Source organism: Tachyglossus aculeatus, chromosome 18 (assembly GCF_015852505.1).
Source record: "Tachyglossus aculeatus isolate mTacAcu1 chromosome 18, mTacAcu1.pri, whole genome shotgun sequence".
Classification (NCBI taxonomy): Eukaryota; Metazoa; Chordata; class Mammalia; order Monotremata; family Tachyglossidae; genus Tachyglossus; species Tachyglossus aculeatus.
The window spans coordinates 8016073-8037959 of record NC_052083.1 but is presented as its reverse complement, the minus strand read 5'-3'; the positions used below and the strand labels follow the sequence as shown (position 1 = coordinate 8037959).

The following is a 21887-nucleotide window of genomic DNA, read 5'->3' as shown; positions in this document are numbered from 1 at the left end:
AGAGCCAGGGCTCGTTCCACTTCGCCGGAGGGGGCCGGCAAAAATGCCAAGTGGAAAATGACCAACCCGGTAAGAGAAGATATTTTATAAATGAGAAGAGAAGAAATCAATGCTGGTTCGAAAAAGGCTGAGCTACCAAACTGCTTTTTAAAGCCGTCCCTCGCAAGCGAAAGGGTAAAGACAGTCAGGAGGTATTGAAGAATGTGTCAGGGTAGCTGTTGATAAAAAGCAGATTAGGCAATATTGGAAGAGAGTAGAATCATAAAAATATTAGAGATGGGAAAGGCCTTATCAGGTTGCCCGTGCCCTCGCTGCCTGGGCGGTGCTGGCCCTGAGGGCTTTGGGCTTGCTTCTGGCTGGAGCTCTGTAGTTGTGGTATTCCTTAAGCGGTTAATAATAATAATATAATAATAATAATAAGCGGTTAAGCGGTTATTCTGTGCCAAGCATTGCACTAAGCACTGCAGTTGGATGAGACACAGTCCCTGTCCCTCATAGATCTCATGATCTATAGGCAGAATCCATCTCTCATTCATTAATTCATTCAATCAGTCGTATTTATTGAGCGCTTACTGTGTGCGGAGCACTGTACCAAGTGCTTGGGAAGTACAAGTTGGCAACATATAGAGGCGGTCCCTACCCAACAGTGGGCTCACAGTCTCTCTCTCTCCCTCCTTTCTGCTGTGTTATACAAATTATGTTACAAGAGACCACAGCAACCCCAGTGACGGGCTCCTTTTTTGGACCCATCTGACTTGCAAGCATTCGTTCATTCAGTCGTATTTATTGAGTGCTTACTGTGTGCAAAGCACTGTACTAAGTGCTTAGCAAGATGTGGAACCCCCTTTAGGTTACTTCCTTTTTCAGGATCACTGTTCTCCAGACTTCCTGTTCTCTGGAAAATAGTGATAATGAGACCGTATCAATGAACAGTATTGGAATCATGATGGGTGTGTGCGGGAATGTGCAGAGGCAGAGAGGGTCTTCTCTCAGGCCTATTGGTGTGTATTTTTACAGGTTTTACAGGTTTTACAAGTAGGGATTCATACTGTGAGCCTCATGTGGGACATGGACTGTGTCCTACCTGATTAGCTTGTAATAATAATAATAATAATAATAATAATGGCACCTGGTTAGCTTATGATAATAATATAATAATATTATATTAATAATATTGTTAACTAATAATAAGTGCTTAGCAAGATGTGGAACCCCCTTTAGGCAGCTTCCTTTTTCAGGATCACTGTTCTCCAGACTTCCTGTTCTCTGGAAAGTAGTGATAATGAGACCGTATCAATCAACGGTATTGGAATCATGATCAGTATGATGGGTGTGTGCGGGAATGTGCATAGGCAGAGAGGGTCTCCTCTCAGGCCTATTGGTGTGTATTTTTACAGGTTTTACAAGTCGGGATTCATACTGTGAGCCTCATGTGGGACATGGACTGTGTCCTACCTGATTAGCTTATAATAATAATAATAATAATAATAATAATAATAATAGCACCTGATTAGCTTGTGATAATAATTATATAACAATATTATATTAATAATATTATTAATTAATAATAAGTGCTTAGCAAGATGTGGAACCCCCTTTAGGCCGCTTCCTTTTTCAGGATCACTGTTCTCCAGACTTCCTGTTCTCTGGAAAGTAGTGATAATGAGACCGTATCAATCAACGGTATTGGAATCATGATCAGTATGATGGGTGTGTGCGGGAATGTGCATAGGCAGAGAGGGTCTTCTCTCAGGCCTATTGGTGTGTATTTTTACCGGTTTTACAGGTTTTACAAGTAGTGATTCACACTGTGAGCCTCATGTGGGACAGGGACTGTGTCCTACCTGATTAGCTTGTAATAATAATAATAATAATGATGATGATGGCACCTGATTAGCTTGTAATAATAATATAATAATAATATTAATTAATAATATTATTAATTAATAATAAGTGCTTAGCAAGATGTGGAACCCCCTTTAGGCCACTTCCTTTTTCAGGATCACTGTTCTCCAGACTTCCTGTTCTCTGGAAAATAGTGATAATGAGACCGTATCAATGAACAGTATTGGAATCATGATCAGTGTGGTGGGTGTGTGGGGGAATGTGCATAGGCAGAGAGGGTCTTCTCTCAGGCGTCTTGATGTGTATTTTTACAGGTTTGGGATTATTGCTCTGCTTCCTGCCCAGCTATTTCTAACGCCTCTACACTCCCTTGTAATAGCTCACGATTAACTGTGTTTTTCCAAATCTGAATTCTGAAATTCTGGATGGTAATTCTGCCTCCACTGGGGAGAACCCCTTTTCCAGTTCTCCAGACTCTTGAAACGGCCTGGCTTAGTCCCCGAATCCGGGTCCTGAAGGGCGAAGTTAGAGCGGGCGGCCTGAACTCTGGCATCGCGTTTGACACTTCCTGTCTCTTGCTGCTGAAGGATTTGTAAGGTTTCCAACCAGCTCCCACCAGGGAGCATGACATCAGCCGCAGCTCCCACTGTCTGTCTGCTGCCGTGCTCATTGGTTTTCCAAAAAAGGCATTGTGTGCCAAGATTTCTTCTTTTATACACTCAGTCTATTTATTGCCCTGTTCCATTATCCTTTTAAATGCTTATTGATAGTGGGCGGTTATTGTCTTACGGATTAAAATTAGATTGAACCGATAGTAGTTGCTTGGATTTCTATTCTTCCCTTTCTCCCTCTCCTGTCTTCCTTTTCTCCTCCCTTCCTTTTCTGTCTCCCCCTGCCCTCCCTTCTTAATTTCTCCCCCCTGCCCTCTTCCCTTTTCCCCTTTCTCAGTATAGTAGGGTCACCCCTGCATTCGTTTAGGCAGGGAATAACTTATCCCTAGCTGTCGAGGAGGGCATCTATCACACGGTTCCTCCAAGTATCCTGTTGCCCCTGTTGGAGACATATTCTTGGACTGGTTAGGCCACTGTTCAGATCCAGAGTGGCACTGGTGAGGCCCTGATGTTCACTTTGGCTTAGGCTGTGTTGTCTCGTGGACGGTCTCTCAATTTAGAGTGACTCTCAATATGCCAATCTGTAGTGAATTTCTCATTTTTCAGCCCTGCCCCACTCCCCTCTTTCTGTAAATGAGGGTTACCTTTTAAAAAGCTAGGTAGGAGTTAAGCTATTGTAAAATGACAGTACTGATTTCATCTTTCTCCCCGCATCCACTAACAAGTGAGTATTAGCCAGGACAAATTTTAAAATCGTACACGTAGCTCATTTTCTACCCAGATATTTCCCCTCAAAGTTGGAAAAGTGTGATCTCCCCCTTTTAAGTCCAAATGGAAAGAAAAAATTTAATAATGGTAATAATGGCATTTATTAAGTGCTTACTATGTACAAAGCACTGTTCTAAGCGCTGGGGAGGTTACAAGGTGATCAGGTTGTCCCACGGGGAGCTCACAGTCTTAACCCCCATTTTACAGATGAGGTAACTGAGGCACAGAGAAGTTAAGTGATTTGCCCAAAGTCACACAGCTGACAATTGGCGGAGCCGGGATTTGAACCCCTGACCTCCGACTCCAAAGCCCGGGCTCTTTCCACAGAGCCGCGCTGCTTCTCTAAGATATTTAAGATATTGGCATGGCAGGGAGGGTTGAGGAAGAGACCCCCACTTCTGGCTGGGGGGTCCGATTGGGAGGAGGTGGTGAGAAGCGGCACCTATTAGGGAGATGTGCTGTTTGAATCCTGACATGAAGGCAGGTGACGATAAATGCCGCGGTTTTCCAAACGAGGCAGGGCAGAGCATCCGGGCACCCTCCTGGAAAAGCTGTACCACAAACCCTGCCCGACTGTGGGCACACAGAAGCTTGCCCTCCCCACCACATTCCCACCTCGGGCATCACTCGGACTTTATTCCGGGCTTCCAGTGCCCCGGAAGAGGATGGGTCCCAAAGCCGTACCGGTTTCCGGCTCAGGACTCTGGATTTCTCCCTCTCCTTGCTAGTCCCTCCGCCCAGGCTCCATGCTGGTGGTGGTTGTGGTGATGGTGGTGGTGGGAATTGCGCAGGGGAGAGGCATCTCGGAGTAAAAGCCCCGGCTCAGCAATGCTCAGAGATCTGTGGTGTTCACGAGCCGGCCGCCTGGCCTGATAAATGGCACTCATATCCCATTCAAATATGATGCAAGCAGTTTTTTTGTAGTTTGTCTTCCATTGCGGTAGTAAAGTTTTTAATTAGGAAAGCTAATGAGATCGATTAGTCATTAGAACTGACCTCTGGATCTCTGCAAGGAGTGTGCATGTGTGTGTTGGACTGATAACGGGGAACGCTGGGGTATTGTTTGTAATAAAAGCGTAAAGTGTTTGATTTGAGTGAAATGTGCCACGGGGAATACTTCATGCGGAGAAAAAAAATTACAACCCTGGGAAGCTGTAATGAAGGGAATTAAACCAACATCCTATCTAAATAACATGATTATCTACACAAAACCCCTCCGCTAGCAAGTCATAATGGCAAACCGAGCTGCTCGGAGACTCTTTCAGAATATGGTTAATGCCAGAGACTCCTACTCCGTCGGCAGTAGCGCGTCTCCTGTCTGGAAGCCCTGTCCAGTTCCCCCAGCGGAATCGGGTTTCCCGGGCTCCAGTCTGCCTGTGGTCCTGGGGGAGAATCGGGTCGGAAAGCCAGTGACTCGGGCCCCCTGCTTACATCTACGGGGCCAAACTCCCCTCCCAGAAGAGGAGAAGTCCCGAGCGGGAGCGGACCGGCTTTCTGATTGATTAACGGGAACTGGAGCTTGTAACGGGGCAGACAAATGTTTAACTCTGCCTTCTGCAAATTCCCAGTTTCATAAGGTCAGGCCGGAGGAGGGAAAAAGACAAATAATGCTTTGCTGTTACTCAAATTGCGAAGCAGGCTGGTGGGGGACAAAATGAGACTCCTCAGTCGGGCCTTTTTTCCATGGATCTCCAAGCACATTGCTCCTTTAAGCCTCCTCTTCCCCACAGCCTTTTTCCCTGTCCTCGCTTCCCCTTGATTCATTCATTCAGTTGTATTTATTGAGCGCTTACTGTGTGCAGAGCACTGTACTAAGCACTTGGGAAGTACGAGTCGGCAATGTATAGAGACAGTCCCTACCCAACAACGGGCTCACAGTCTAGAAGACCTCCTCTCTGCATCTCACTGTTCATTCGTTCAGTCGTATTTATTGAGCGCTTACTGTGTGCAGAGCACTGTACTAAGCGCTTGGGAAGTACAAGTTGGCAACATATAGAGACGGTCCCTACCCAACAGTGGGCTCACAGTCTAGAAGATCACCTTGTAACCTCCCCAGCACTTAGAACAGTGCTTTGCACATAGTAAGCGCTTAATAAATGCCGTCACTGTTTATATTCCTTTGGTCCTAGTCTCTCTCCCTGGGTGGAGAAGTTGGGCTCCAGCATGGGTGGGGCTTAAGCCAAATTCACCCCCTCACCCCCAACCCTGTTAGAGATGGAGCTTGGATTAGACCCTGATAGCCCCAGGCCACTGACTGTAAATTCAAACAGCTATCTGCCTTTTATTCATAGGTGAATAGCTCTCTTCCTCCCTTCAAGGCCCTATTGAGAGCTCACCTCCTCCAGGAGGCCTTCCCAGACTGAGCCCCTTCCTTCCTCTCCCCCTCGTCCCCCTCTCCATCCTCCCCTCTTACCTCCTTCCCTTCCCCACAGCACCTGTATATATGTATATATGTTTGTACATATTTATTACTCTATTTATTTATTTATTTATTTATTTCTTTTACTTGTACATATCTATTCTATTTATTTTATTTTGTTAGTATGTTTGGTTTTGTTCTCTGTCTCCCCCTTTTAGACTGTGAGCCCACTGTTGGGTAGGGACTGTCTCTATATGTTGCCAATTTGTACTTCCCAAGTGCTTAGTACAGTGCTCTGCACATAGTAAGGTCTCAATAAATACAATTGATGATAGGTGACCATACCAAAAGCTTTCCTTTATGGAAACCGGCCTGAAGAATGAATTTTTGCGTGACAGTTTTGACTCATGCTGTTCATCCCAGGTTTCAAAAGAGGCAGCGTGGTCTTGTGGAGAGAACATGAGAAGCAGCGTGGCTCAGTGGAAAAGAGCCCGGGCTTTGGAGTCAGAGGTCATGGGTTCAAATCCCTGCTCCGCCAACTGCCAGCTGTGTGACTTCGGGCAAGTCACTTAACTTCTCTGTGCCTCAGTTCCCTCATCTGTAAAATGGGGATTAAGATCGTGAGCCCCCGTGGGACAACCTGATCACCTTGTAACCTCCCCAGCGCTTAGAAACAGTGCTTTGCACATAGTAAGTGCTTAGTAAATGCCATTATTATTTTTACTGTGACAGTGGAGTCTTCCAAGCCCTGGCACCTTCCTGGGTGATTTCGGACAAACCGCTTCATCCCTCTAGACCTTGGCTTTTTCATTTTTAACCGGGGCCATCAACCAGCATCAATATCGTTTATCGAATGCTGACTGCAAGCAGCGCACTGAATGATGTACGTATCCTCCTTCAAATTTGAACCTGAAACCCAGATGATGAGGTTTACAGAACAGTGCTTTGCACATAGTAAGCGCTTAACAAATGCCATTATTATTATTATCATCATCATCATCAATCGTATTTATTGAGCGCTTACTATGTGCAGAGCACTGTACTAAGCGCTTGGGAAGTACAAATTGGCAACAATTATTATTATTATTATGGGTGTGTGTGTTCGGCTGGGGGAGTCCTACCATCCTGACCATCCCATGCCCACACCGAGGCTATTTGTGGTGTGGTTGATGTTTCAGTCCCAGGCACCGTTTTGGGACAAGATCCTTTAGAAGTTCCGTTCCCAAGGAACCTCTCCTTTCTCGATTGCAACACGCCACTCCGATCTGCGTGCCACAGTTGTCTTCAGGGTCGGGCTGCGATACCCTGCTGTCAGGTGCTTCACAGCAGTGCGTCCATTAAGTGTTTCTTCTGCCCCACTTTGATTTTAGTCTCCCCTTTCCGGCTCATCCTAGCCACAGTCTGGATGCCAGTGGAGACCCCATCTCCCAGCGGAGCTGAGCCGAGAGGGAGTTTAGCTTCAGTGCTAGCAGCCCGGCTCCAGATGTTAATTAAAACTGGAGAAAAGAAAGCGAAGGTTGGACTTTCCCGCTGCTCTTTGAGGTACCAAGCTACGTCCCCCCCCGCCAGTGCTTGGAACGGTGCTTGGCACATAGTAAGCGCTTAACAAATGCCATCATCATTATTATTATTCTCTGGGCCTCAGTGACCTCATCTGTAAAAAGGGAATGAAGCCTGTGAGCCACACGTGGGATAATCTGATCACCTTGTATCTATCCCAGCGCTTAGAACAGTGCTTGGCACATAGTAAGCGCTTAACACGTGTCATCATCAATCGTATTTATTGAGCGCTTACTGTGTGCAGAGCACTGTACTAAGTGCTTGGGAAGTACAAGTTGGCAACATATAGAGACAGTCCCTACCCAACAGTGGGCTCACAGTCTAAAAGAGTTATTATTATTATTATTATTATTATTGTATTATTATCATTATTATTGTTATTATTATTATTACCAAGTGCTTTATAAAGTGCCAAGCACTGTATTAAACCCTGGAGTCAATACAAGATAATCCAGTCAGACACAGTACCCATCCCACGGGGGCACTTCCCCATCGCGTGGGGGCTCACAGTCTAAAGGGGAGGGAGAACAGGTATTGAATCTCCATTTTGTATACGAGGAAACTGAGGCACGGGGAACTAAAGTGACTTGTCCAAAGTCACACAGGCAAGTGACAGAACTGGGATTAGATTCCAGGTCCTTTGATTCCGAGGTCCGTGCTGTCAGCTGAGGGGAAGGAGGAGCAAGTTTTGCCAGATGGAAAATATCGAGACGAGGGAGAGGAAGAAGCATCTTTTCCACGGTGGCGGGTGCAGTGTGGCCTAGTGGATAGAGCATGGCCCTGGGAGTTAGAAGGACCTGGCTCTAATCCCAGCTCCGCCACATGTCTGCTGTGTGATTTTAGGCAAGTCACTTACCTTCTCTGTGCCTCGGTTACCTCATCTGTAAAACAGGCAGCCTAGGATAGTTGGTGAGTGAGATTCTAACGCAGGGGCCAGCTCCGTCTCGGGATCATCATCATCATCAATCGTATTTATGGAGCGCTTACTGTGTGCAGAGCACTGTACTAAGCGCTTGGGAAGTACAAATTGGCAACATATAGAGACAGTCCCTACCCAACAGTGGGCTCACAGTCTAAAAGGGATGTCATCTCCTTGGCCTAGCTCGGCTTCCCGTCCTCTTTGGCCCCTTCTCCATTTTGCCCGAAGCCTGTGCCTCTGCCTTTTAGTTTCCTTTTCATTTATAAAGCCCAGTGGGCGGACGTTCCTGCCTTGGTGCTCCAGATCTTGTTAAGTCTCCTTTAGAAACATAGCTTTCCTCCTTTGCTTATTCCTGCTTAATCTCTCTCTCTCCTTCTCCCCGGGCTGATATTCATTATTTTTGCTTTTACTGTTCTGGAAGAGCATTTGGGGATCTGCGAGGCAGTCCAGTTTGCGTGAAAGATGTGCACGGTCCCTGGTTGTGTCGGGCTTAGCGGCAGCGCTCCCACTCTTCTGCCCTCTCCTTTTTCTTGAGCCCCCCTCGGAGGTTTCGTGGTCCTTTCTGACACCGGCCGGCCCCTTGGCCGGATGGACCCTGTCCTTTATGATTGATTGATTGATTGATTAAGCCTCCTCTACCATAAGAGAAGCAGCGTGGCTCAGTGGAAAGAGCCCAGGCTTTGGAGTCAGAGGTCATGGGTTCGAATCCCGCCTCCGCCACGTGTCCGCTGGGTGATCTTGGGCAAGTCACTTAACTTCTCTGGGCCTCAGTTCCCTCATCTGTAAAATGGGGATGAAGACTGTGAGCCCCACGTGGGACAACCTGATCACCCTGTATCTTCCCCAGCGCTTAGAACGGTGCTTTGCACATAGTAAGCGCTTAACAAATTCCGGTTATTATTATTATTATTATTGTTTGGGGCAACACTTTAGATTCGGAAGTCCAGACTGCTCCGAGGCAGAGGCCAGCTTCAATCAATCAATTATATTTATTGTGCGCTTACTACGTGCAGAGCATTGTACTAAGTGCCTGGGAGAGCACAACACAACAATACAACAGACACATTCCCCGCCCACAACAAGCTTACAGTCTAGAGGGGAAGACAGACATTAATATAAATAAATTCTGGATGTGTACATAAGGGCTGTGGGGCTGGGTTTGGGGGTGGTGAATAAAAAGAGAAGCAGTGTGGCTCGGTGGAAAGAGCCTGGGCTTTGGAGTCAGAGGTCATGGGTTCAAATCTTGGCTCCGTCACTTGTCAGCTGTGTGACTTTGGGCAAGTTACTTAACTTCTCTGGTCCTCAGTTCCCTTATCTGTAAAATGGGGATTATTAATAATAATAATTATAATAATGATGATGATGGTGGTGGTATTTGTTAAGCACTTACTATGTGCAAAGCACTGTTCTAAGCGCTGGGGGGAATACAAGGTGATCAGGTTGTCCCACGTGGGGCTCACAGTCTTAATCCTCATTTTACAGATGAGGTAACTGAGGCTCAGAGAAGTTAAGTGACTTGCCCAATGACACACAGCAGACGTGGCGGAGCCGAGATTTGAACCCATGACCTCTGACTTGCTGCTTCTCATTAAGACTGTGAGCCCCCCGTGGGACAACCTGATCACCTTGTAACCTCCCCAGTGCTTAGAACAGTGCTTTGCACATAGTAAGCGCTTAATAAATGCTATCAAAAAAAAAGAGCAAGCCCGGGCAGAATAGAAGAGAGTGGGAGAAAAGGAAATGAGGGCTTAGTCAGGGAAGGCCTCTTGGAGGAAATGGGCTTTGAACAGGGGAAGAGTAATTGTCTGTTGGGTTTGAGAAGGGAGGATGTTCCAGGCCAGAGGCAGGATGTGGGTGAGAGGTTGGTGGTGAGATAAATAATAATAATAATAATAATAATGATATTTGTTAAGTGCTTACTATTTGCAAGGCACTGTTCTAAGCACTGGGGAGGTTACAAGGTGATCAGGTTGTCCTACAGGGGGCTCACAGTTTTAATCCCCATTTTCCAGATGAGGTAGCTGAGGCCCAGAGAAGTGAAGTGACTTGCCCAAAGTCACGCAGCTGACAGTTGGCGGAGCCGGGATTTGAGCCCGTGACCTCTGACTCCAAAGCCTGGGCTCTTTCCACTGAGCCACGCTGCTTCTCCATGAGAGAGAGGAGATGGAGATACAGTGAGTAGGTTGGCAATAGAGGGTCAAAGGGATGCCCGGGAAGGTGGCTCTAATCAGGTTTGCAGCGGAAAAAGCAATTTAATCCATGGAGCTGTTGTCTGAATGGATGAGGATGACAGCGGCTCAGTGGAAAGAGCCCAGGCTTTGGAGTCAGAGGTCATGGGTTCAAATTCCAGCTCCGCCGATTGTCAGCTGTGTGACTTCAGGCAAGTCACTTAACTTCTCTGGGCCTCAGTTACCTCATCTGGAAAATGGGGATTAAGACTGTGAGCCTCCTCGTGGGACAACCTCATCACCTTGTAACCTCCCCAGTGCTTAGAACTGTGCTTTGCACATAGTAAGCGCTTAATAAATGCCATCATCATTATTATTATTTATGCTTAGTGCTCAAACGGCCTTTCTCCAAGGGGCCGTAAACGCTCCTTGGACCACCTCATTCCTCCACCCTGTGGCTGGGGTTTGAGTGGGGGAGTGGAGGAGAAACTGAGGCACCGACTGGCCCAAGACACCCATCCTGGAATAGGATGGTCCTTTCTCTGTCCAGAGGAGCCCGGCCCCCTCCCAGGGAAGCATGTAGACTTGGTCAGAGGCCTTTTTCTGAGGGTCTCAAAGCATCTAAAGCACTTCAGTGCTATTTAGCTCTAATTCCATTTGTTCTGACGACTTGACACCTGTCCACATGTTTTGTTTTGTTGTCTGTCTCCCCCTTCTAGACTGTGAGCCCGCTGTTGGGTAGGGACCTTCTCTATATGTTGCCAACTTGCACTTACCAAGCGCTTAGTACAGTGCTTTGCACACAGTAAGCACTCAATAAATATGATTGAATGAATGAATGAATGAATGAGAGGCAGTGTGGCTCAGTGGAAGGAGCCCGGGCTTTGGAGTCAGAGGTTGTGGGTTCAAATCCCCGCTCTGCCAATTGTCAGCTGTGTATCTTTGGGCAAGTCACTTGACTTCTGTGTGCCTCAGTTCCCTCATCTGTAAAATGGGGATTAAGACTATGAGCCCCATGTGGGCCAACCTGGTCACCTTATATCCCCCCCAGCGCTTAGAGCAGTTCTTTGCAAATAGTAAACGCTTAACAAAATACCATCAGTATCATTATTATTCAGTGTAACTAGGGTTTCTGCTCTTCCCCCCCAGTGGTGCCTCCTCCTGCTCATTAGGGGCCGGGCTGGCAACTTCATCATCATCATCATCAATCGTATTTATTGAGCGCTATGTGCAGAGCACTGTACTAAGCGCTTGGGAAGTACAAATTGGCAACATATAGAGACAGTCCCTACCCAACAGTGGGCTCACAGTCTAAAAGGGGGAGACAGAGAACAAAACCAAACATACTAACAAAATAAAATGAATAGAATAGATATGTACAAATAAAATAAATAAATAAATAGAGTAATAAATATGTACAAACATATATACATATATACAGGTGCTGTGGGGAAGGGAAGGAGGTAAGATGGGGGGGATGGAGAGGGGGACGAGGGGGAGAGGAACTTCCCTGGACCTGATCCCCGAAGGTCTGTATGTGGCCTACCTGTCCAGGGGGTTTCATTAATGGGTCTGAGCTAACCATCTCTGAATGTTAAGAGGGTTTGATGACTTGGAAATACCATTTCAAGTCAGAAGCCCCCAAAGCTGCTCCTTGTGGGGATTAAGACCATGAGCCCCACGTGGGACAACCTAATCACCTCGTAAATTCCCCAGTGCTTAGAACAGTGCTTTGCACATAGTAAGCGCTTAATGAATGCCATTATTATTATTATTATAGTGGATTGGCAGACTGAGGGCAGGGGAAGAAATTCTGTGTGTGTATTGGGGGGGGATGACGACAACAGGTGTGTGGGAGGGGGTGTTGGCAACTGATGAGGCTGAGTTGGAGGGATGGGGATGTGACTACTTTAAGAGGAGGGTCTCCCCCACCTGTTTTTTTTTTTTGTAGAACTTTCCCCCTTAACCTCAGCTCAGAGGGTTGAAGGTCAGGCAAGACAGTGCTCCAAGTTGGGTTTTTTGATTTATGTATTTGTTTATGGTATTTTGTAAGTGCTCACTATATGTCAGGCACTCTGCTAAGCACTGGGGTAGATACAAGCTAATCAGGTTGGACACAGGGCTCCCTGTCATAATCCCCATTTTACAGATAAGGTAACCGAGGCTTAGAGAAGTGAAGGAATGGGGTCACACAGCCGGGCATGTGGCAGAACTGGGATTAGAGCCCAGTTCCTTCTCACTCCCAGGCCCATCCTCTATCTACTCAGGCCATGCTGCTTCTCCGGAGGGTTGTCCTGGAGGGAAATAATAAGGATTGTATTTGTTAAGCACTTCCTAGGTGCCAAGCACTGTTCTAAGTGCTGGGGTAGATACAAAGTAATCAGGTTGTCCCACATGGGGCGCACAGTCTTAATCCCCATTTTCCAGATGAGGTCACCGAGGCCCGGAGAAGTGAAGTGACTTGCCTGAAGTCACACAGCTGACAAGTGGCGGAGCCAGGATTAGAACCCGTGACCTCTGACTCCCGAGCCCGGGCTTTTTCCACTAAGCCAAGCTGCTTCTCAAGTGGTTTGCTGGGACCCCTAGAGTGAGAACAAGAAGGCACTGGCCTCTGAGGCTGCTTTGAAGGGAGGAGGAAAAGCTAATTAAGGCTCCCGGTTGGGAGGGAGATTCTGGCAGGGAGAGGGATCGTTGGGGTGTTTTTAATGCTTGAGCTGGGGGATGGCCATGCAACCTTGAATACTTCCTCCCTCACCTCCGCCCTACCCTTTCATCTCAGTTCCTCCTCCTCCTGGCACGGTAACATCCACAAATAAAGGCCAGGGCTTGGGGAAACAAAATTTTAGCAAAGTGGAAGACCTGGGAGCGTGTATGGGTCAACACGGATTTGGCAATTAATGACTCCCCCCTGCCACTGTTTACCGGCTCAGCTTTTAGGCTGATTTGCCGGTGTGACGCTAGGCTAGTCCCATGGCCAATCTGTCCAGTGGTTTCCAGTCTCTTTCTGTTAAAAGGAGGGAACAGTGCCAGTTTTTGCCCCAGGGTGGTAGATTGATATTCCCTGTACAAATGCTCATTAATTAAAAAGCTAATGTTCTGGAGAGGCAGCATGGAGCTGGGAGTTTAATCCCAGCTCTGTCGCTGGCCTGCTACATGTCCTCTTCGGGCCTCCGTTTTCTCACCTGTAAAACGGGAATAAGGATGCCAGTCCCTCCCTCACAGGGATGCTGAGAGGAAAAGATAAGGAAAGTAATGTGAAAGTGCTTTGCAAAGATCATCAGGCTACGCAGATTCAAACTGGTGTTATAATTCTGCTCTCTGCTGCAATCCAGGCACCCCGCTTGCCTGAAACGGCTGTGGGGCTTTTTCTTGCCGTACTGGAAATGCCTCTCCCGTGATTTTGTTTTCACCTTTCCTCACATCCGTCACCCCTGCCTTTGCTGTGGTACTGAGAGCAAAGCTGCACTGAGGTGTGTGTTTGCATTTGTGGATTTCGGTTCTGCTCCAGCTGTCGTCTTCTCCCCTTCCTCCTTGCAAGCAGGCAGGGGTCTGTTTTGCCCCGTGCCTTGCAGGCGCGAAAGCTGCCTGCCTGCTTTCCCTTGGCCTCGCTCCCTCTGTCCCTTTTGAGGCCCCGCCTGCTCAGAAGCGAAATGTTTTCGGGAAAACCGGCTTCCCTCCCCACGCGCTGTGCACCATAATTTGAACCGGGGGCCTTGCAGGAGGAACGGTTGGGCTTTTAAATCAGTTATTAGAACCAAGGCGCCTTAGTTCCAGTATGTAGTGTTAGCTTTAATTATCTGGGCAGTTATAGCTGTATATTATGAAAGTCGGGCAATTAGATGCGTTCCTCGAAGCTATGGAGAAATTGCAGACTATCAAGTGGAGGGGAAGTGGAGTAAAACAGATCCCTGTTAATTGCATGAAACATTCAGTGGGAAAAAAAAAGCAGTTGTGTATATCACGCTGCAAAATATTATGAAAACAAAAATGATTAAATACATAAATCTGCCCTGAGCACTGGTTACATCCTTGGTCTTTCACCCGGGAGCCAGGGGGGGGGATTCCAAAACTGTCAGAAACCTCTCCCCAGGTGACGGGCATCTGAAGACACTGTCGTCTGCATTCGTGAGTTTAGGGAAGTTTCTCCTTCCCTCCTTCCACCCCGGGCCTCAGTTTCCCAATATGGAAAACAGTGAGGGTTGAGACTCTTCACGCTGCCCTTGCTAGATGTACGGGGATTGGCTGTCCTGAAATTGTTCTGCATGGATTCAGTGCTTTGGTGCCTTTTTTTTGTAGAGGCCCTCCAGGAGGAATGTGGTTCCTGGTTGAAAAACACCTCAGGTCCTTGAATTAGGTTCAAGCTACCGCTCGTCTCCCATCCTGTAGTCTTAGTCATTGTAGTTGTGGTTGTGGTTGTCATTGTGGTGCCAGCATAGTAATTGCCGCTGTAGTAGTTGTCGCTGTCTTAGTTGTGTCTTGGAAATAATAATAATAATAATAATGGCATTTATTAAGCGCTTACTGTGTGCAAAGCACTGTTTTAAGCACTGGGGGGTTACAAGGTGATCAGGTTGTCCCACGGGGGGGCTCACAGTCTTAATCCCCATTTTACAGATGAGGTAACTGAGGCCCAGAGAAGTGAAGTGACTTGCCCAAAGTCACACAGCTGACAATTGGTGGAGCCGGGATTTGAACCCCTGACCTCCGACTCCAAAGCCTGGGCCTTGGAACACCTTGGAACAGGATTGGAACACCTACTTGTAGTGCACTGTGCTTTAGAGAAGCAACGTGGTTTAGCGGCAAGAGCCCCGGCTTGGGAGTTAGAGGACGTGGGTCCTAATCCCGGCTCCGCCACCTGTCTGCTGTGTAACCTTGGGCAAGTCACTTAACTATGCCTCAGTGGCCTCATCTGTAAAATGGGGATTAAGACTGTGAGCCCCACATTGGATAACCTGATTTCCAATCCACCCCAGCGCTTGGCACACAGTAAGCGCTTAACAAATGCCATCATTATTATTACACACTCGGGAAGTACAAAATAAAGGAGTGATATCTTCCCTGCTGCAAGGAGTTTTGCATTCTAATGGGGAGACAAACTGAAAAGCATTTATATCTGGAGTGTTCAAAATAAATAATTGAATAAACATGTGTGAGTGCAGAGGATGTGTATGGACTGCAAGTTTCCCAAGAGCAGGAGGGGCACAAGTTGCTTCTTTTTTATGCTTCGGGAACTAATGCACCCAATAGGAGGTTGATCAACGCTGTTAAAAATACCACTTCTAGCTGGGAAACAGCTGAAGGACCCTGGAGTGTGAACTGAAGTATCATTTATGGGACCCAAAGCAAACAAGTCAGCAAACAGATTGCTCCCACCCTCCCTGAATAAAATACCCCTTGCAGTGACCTAGTGTCCCTCTAGTGTTTTGGGGAGGACAGTTGGTGGTAAAGCACCTTTCTAAATAATAGTAATAATAATAATAATGATGGTATTTGTGAAGCATTTACGATGTGTAAAGCCCTGTTCTGAGCGCTGGGGGGGTATACAAGGTGATCAGGTTGTCCCACGTGGGGCTCACAGTTCTTAATCCCCATTTTACAGATAGGTAACTGAGGCACAGAGAAGTTAAGTGACTGGCCCAAAGTCACACAGCTGACAAGTGGCGGAGCCGGGATTAGAACCCATGACCTCTGACTCCCAAACCTGGGCGCTTTCCACTGCGCCACACTGCTTCTCTAAATGTCCAGTGGAATTTGAATTAGGAGGGGGAGAGGCCAAAAGTGCTTCCTAATTGCGCCAGAGTTCTTTAATGGTATTTGTTTAGTGCTTACTAAGTACCAGGCACTGTACTAAGCACCGGGTTAGATACAGTATATTCAGGTTGGACACAGTCCATGTCCCACATCGGGCCTTTGTAGACTTAATGGAAGCAGCGTGGCTCAGTGGAAAGAGCACGGGGTTTGGAGTCAGAGGTCATGGGTTTGAATCCCGGCTCCGCCACGTCTGCTGTGTGACTTTGGGCAAGTCACTTAACTTCTCTGAGCCTCAGTTACCTCATCTGTAAAATGGGGATTAAGACTGTGAGCCCCACGTGGGACAACCTGATCACCTTGTATTCCCCCCCAGCACTTAGAACAGTGCTTTGCACATAGTAAGCGCTTAATAAATCCCATCATCATTATTATTATTATTACTTAATCCTTATTTGGCAGGTGAGGTACGTGAGACACAGTGAAGTTAGGTGACTTGCCCAAGGTCACACAGCAGACAAATAGTAGAGCCAGAATTAGAACCCAGGCCCGTGCTCTTTCCACTTGTTCACGCTGCTTCAGAAGTGAGCTCTTACTGGGCAGCTGGCGTTCCTTGATTGGAAAAAGGACTGACTTCTGATGCAGTGAGGCCTAGTGGCTTGAACACAGGCCTGGGAATCAGAAGGACCTGGGTTCTAATCCCAGCTCTGCCGCTTGTGTGCTGGGTGACTTCAGGCAAGTCATTTACCTTCTCTGTGCCTCAGTTCCCTCATCGGTAAAATGGGGATTAAGACTGTGAGCCCCATGTGGGACATTGCCTGCGTCCAACATGATTGCCTTGTATCTACCCCAGTGCTTAGTACAGTGCCTGGTTCATAGTAAGGGCCTAACAAATGCCATTTTTCTGAAAAAGGAAAAATGATTCCTGCCCTCAAGCAGGAATCAGCTTCTCGGAGCAGGTGGGAATCCCCAGAGCCCGGCATCTCGCTGCTCAGCACTGCTGTATGCCAAGGGGGCTTCCTTGGCCCAGAGAGCTGGGCTATTGCCTTGTGATGGTGGAGGGAAGATTCTGTAGCAGGAGTCTGGGAAAGGGAATAGTTCATCCGTCAGAGATCTCAGATCCTCTAAAGTGGGCTTTGATCTGGAGTTAACATCAGCCTGTACTTCTCATTTTCTTTCCCAGGGTCCAATTTACACACCTTCCGGAGCCCCCTGGGCAGCAAAGTGATCAAAACCCGATACCGGATCGTGAAGAAGAACGTGGCATCCTCGGCCCACCTGGAGTCTTTTGGTGCCCCCAGCCCCTCCTGGAGGACCAGGCGCTTATCTAGCCCCAGGTAATCACGCCCAGCGCACTGTTCTGGCCCCGGGGTCTCCCGGAGAATAGCGAGGGACCCTCGGGGGAATCTGGGTGCCTCTAGGACTCTTCTCCCATCAGCCTCGTGAGGGACCTTACTTAACTGTACAGCTCATTAGCTGGGGAATTGCTTAATGGTTTCTGTTTGTTTAGCAGTTTCTTCCCCCAGCTCACTGGAAAACAAAGTCGACTCCGATTAGCAATCCCGTTAGCTGGAGGAGGGGCCAGACAGGGCCGGCTCTCTCCGGGAGAAACGGCTGCTCCGTCTGCCCCCCCTTCCCTTTCCCTCAGGAGGTGGGATGGAACTTTGGGAAAGGAACCGGATTGGGAGCTGCCGGGGTGTTCCCGTGAGGCCCCGAGCAGGCAGAGCCCACGGTCGAGGCCCACTCGGGGGAACCGTCGGAAGATATATTTTGAGAACCTGAGCAATCAGTTCTGGAGCCCACACGCCCATCTTCTCGGTTCAATATATTGATCTTTAAAGAAGGTAAAATCAGGCTTTGCTTGCCCCACCGCTCTCTTCTTCCTCTCTCCCCTCCCTGCCAACCTGATCTCCTAGCAAATATCCAGCCCTTAGCATTGAGCACTCCAATATGTTTCGGGCCGCTTCCATTTGCAAGCACTTAAGGGTGGGAAATTTCTCCAGGGAGCCCTGTTGGCAGAGGTTCTGTCTGACCAGGCCCGAGCAGAGCCCTGGAGGAGTCCAGAGGCCTCTCTGAAAGCGGCACCCTTAGCAGGTCATCTTCACAAGTGGAGCTGGCCATGGATAAAGAAGCCCGGCGGCCCGAAGCTTTCTGGGTGCCTTGAGCCAGAAATGGACCCAGATGCACTGTTCTGGTCCAGAATGTTTTATAGTCAGAAGCCGGATGAGCTCATCGGCTCTCCTGGGGGCTTTCTAGGTGCGAGGGGTGGGTGGGGAGGGAGCAGATTTTTCTCTTGTCACTGGGAGTAGAAGTCATCTTCCACACCCTCTCTGGGGCCCCGGGAGCACTCGCCCTTCATGACGGTACGCTGTTAGACCAAGAGAGAGCGTGCCCAGGATGGCCACCTTACTCCCAGAAGCCCCCATATTCAGACCACAGCAGCAACTCGTTTTTCCGGCACCGTGGCTGGGTGGCAGTGCCTTCGGGGCTTGGGAGGGAGGATAGTCAGGCAGGGGGTTCCCCTTCTTGAAGCATGGGAGATCTCCACCCTGTGAGGGGGTGGGTACCCCTAGAATCAATCATCAGTCTTCTGTGTTCCTGGGGGATGGTAGGAGGGGAGAGATGCCTCAGGGACAACAGCGATTCTCCACTTGACCGGATTCTAGTCAAGACCATTTCAAACTATCCCCTCCCCATCTCCTCCAGAGGACACTCCCTAGAGGGTCCCAAGCTCCTGGCTTTGCCTGACAGTACTTTGCCATATGACCTCTGGAAAATCACTTAACTGCTTCGGGCCTCGGTTTCCTCATCTGTAAACTGGAGGTTGAATACCTGCTTTCTCTCATACTTAGCCTGGGTGCCCCATGTGGGACAGGGGCTATGTCCAACCTGACTATCTTGTGCTTGCCCCAGTGCTTAGTGCAGTGTGTAGCAAATGACATATAGAGATTATCATTCCCTTCCCTGACTGTTGCCCAGCCCCAAGCCCTTAGATCCGGGACCCTGCCCCTTTGGCTTCAGGATAGTTCACCTTCCCTGAAAGATGTTGTTGGCTTGTGGGGAAGGAAAAGTCCAGGAATTCCCGGGCCCATGTTCTGCAGTGGCCAAGGGGCTGGCAAGGGCCTGGCATGAAAACCCAGGGGATTGACCGGTGTCTGAGCCAGGGGACCCACCTAGCTCGGTCGCTCAGGGTCATACATAGTATGATCCTGTATTGAGCACCAAGTAAACACTCAATAAATACCCTCGATCGATTTATTTCTGTGAGATTCACTCACTTGATAACGGTTTATTTCCCCAGCCCTGTTCTCCCCGGCAGTCATTAGCGATTAACCCTTTAAGATTCCCGTGGACCTTGTGTTAATCCTAAGGATTCAAAGCCTAAGGTGGAGGCAGCCAGCTGCCCCTAGGCCTTGAAGGGACTTCCTTTCTGCCTCCAGGAGGGTCTCTCTGGCTCCCGCGATTCCTCCGCAAATCATCCCTGGCCCAGGATGGGGGCCCTGTCTCTTCTTCTCTGAGGGGCCCCGTTGGAGCCGGTGTTGGCAAAACGGTCATCTGGGGAGATGGCAGGGGGAGCCCCGGGTGACACTAGCGGGGTTTCACGTCGTCGGCCCAAGGCGTAAGACCCCCGTGACCCGCACCTTCATCCCCCCACCCAGGCTAGTGGGTGTCTGGATGGGTCTCTCGGTAGCCCACTGGCGCCCAGTACTCCCCTTCTCTGCTTAGGTGTTCTCTCCCCTTTGGCGGGATTGCATTAAACTTTGCCCCTCTGCTGACTTTTGTGGAAGCGATAGCTGGAAGTATATTTTAAATTAATTTTACTGCACTTTTTGTAATATTTTTGTTTTAAATAGATTTATAAGCAACTCGGGGGCTATTTCTACAAATTTATGAAGATAATTTTCACTCTCTCGATAAGGTTAAATTTACACCTGCTATTTCCATATTAATTCACATTGCTAAGTGGATCTAATTTTCTTCCGTTCTTCTATCTAGCGAGCATGGCCTTTCCTAATGCAATTTCCCCCTCACTAAATCACTGTGATCGGGAGTCATGATCGAGTTAAATTAACTTAAATTAATTTACTTAATAAGAGCTCCAGATCATTGTGAATGAGGGTAAGATTTATTGGCTCTCCTCTTCACTCCTCCCCTTTATCCGTCTAGGCATTTCAGGCCCGCATGGCAGCCGATCCCCGGCTGCCCTTCCTCAGGGGGAATTTTTCTGGGGGCTTCATGCTGTGTGACTTTGGTGGGTGCATCATCGTGGGTACACTGGTTGCCTTGTGCAGAATGAACCTGATGGGTGGCTCCAAGCATCGGGCCGGTAACTGCGTCCGTTCTTCCTCCCATCTGTTTCGCTCCCTCCCTCCCATCTGTTTTGCTCCCTCCCTCCCATTTCCTTCCCTTCTCTTCCCGTTTCTCTTGCTTCTTCTCTCCTTCCTATTTACTTCCCTTCGATTCCACTCCTTCCCAACCTAGGGAAGCAACGAGGCCTAGTGGAAAGAGCACGGGCCTGAGTGGCAGAGGACCTGGGTTCTAATCTCCACTCTGCCACCTGCCTGCTGTGTGACTTTAGGCAAGTCACTTCATTTCTGCGGGCTTCAGTTTCCTCATCTGTACCATGGGGATTCAATACCTAGTCTCCCTTTTAAATAGACTGTGAACCCTTTGTGGGACAGGGATCAAGTCTGACCTGAGTCCATCTCGTGTCTATCCCAGCACTTAGTACAGTGCTTGGCATATAATAAGTGTTTAACAAATGCCACAATTATTTCTCTCACCTTCTCCTTTCCTTCCATTTCTTTCTCTATTTCCTTCCCTTCCATCTCTCATCCTCCCATTTCCTTTCCTCTCTTCCTTTTCCCTTCCTGTCATTTCCCGCAATCGTTTACCTGGAATGGCAGGCTGTTTCCAGAGGCTTTTTCTTTTGTATATGGATGTGTGTTGGGGTGGGGCTGTCCCTCAGGTGCTGAGAGGAGGGTGGATGAGAGGCTAGAGATTTTGCAAAGATCTTCATCCCTAACTCGTTCTAGCTTCCCTTTATGGATCTATATGATCTTTTCCAATCGTCAAGCAATCAATGGTATCTATTGAGGGTGTACTGTAGCAGGGCACTGTACTAACTGTTGGGTAGAGTACAATTCAACAGACTTGGTAAGACACATTTCCTGCCCACAAGGAGCTTGCACTCTAGACGGGGAGGCAGACATGAAGTTATGGACATAAAGGCTGTTAGGATGAGTGTACGATGACCACTCAGTGCATAAAATCCAAGTGCGTAGACAGTGCAGAAGGGAGAGGGAGTAGGGAAAATGAGGGCTTAGTCAGGGAAGGCTTTTTGGAGGAGATGAAATTTTAATAAGCCTCCGAAAGTGGGGAGAATGGTGGTCCATCGTATTGGGAAGGGGGCAGGAGAGGGAGTTCCATGCCAGAGGGAGGATGTGAGCAAGGGGTGGGCAATGAAATAGATGAGACTGAGGTAACGCAAGTAGGTCGGTACCAGAGTAGTAAAGCATTGGAGCTGGGTTATAATAGGAAATCAGGAAGGTCAGTGGAGTGGGGAGAGCTGACTGAGTATTTAAAGCTGATGGTGAGGAGTTTCTGTTTGATGCGGTGGTGGAAGGGTGTGGCTCAGTCAAAAGAGAATGGGCTTTGAGATGAGGAGTTCTCTTTTGGACATGTCAAGTTTGAGGCATTGGTGGGACATCCAAATAGAGATGTCTTGAAGGTAGGAGGAAATTCAGACCGCACAACTCTCCGACAGGACAGATTTCTAAGATTTTTTTCGTAGCTGGGCAAAGGAACCATTTGCTTCTGTTTGTTCTGAATCACAGGCCGAGAGCACTAGACGGTGGTAGAGCTGAGCCTAGTCAGCATTTGCTGAGTCCCGGCCATAGGGTGGGGAT

General features: G+C 48.3%; 1 protein-coding gene across 1 annotated transcript in view; it reads left to right on the top strand.

The window, feature by feature from the left end:
* Window positions 1-21887, top strand: part of ZC3H3 (zinc finger CCCH-type containing 3) — a 287300-nt gene that overhangs the window by 105324 nt on the left and 160089 nt on the right. The window contains exon 4 of the mRNA XM_038760531.1: window positions 17162-17315. Coding sequence (XP_038616459.1) covers window positions 17162-17315 — 154 coding nt within the window. The remainder of the gene's footprint in view (window positions 1-17161; window positions 17316-21887) is intronic.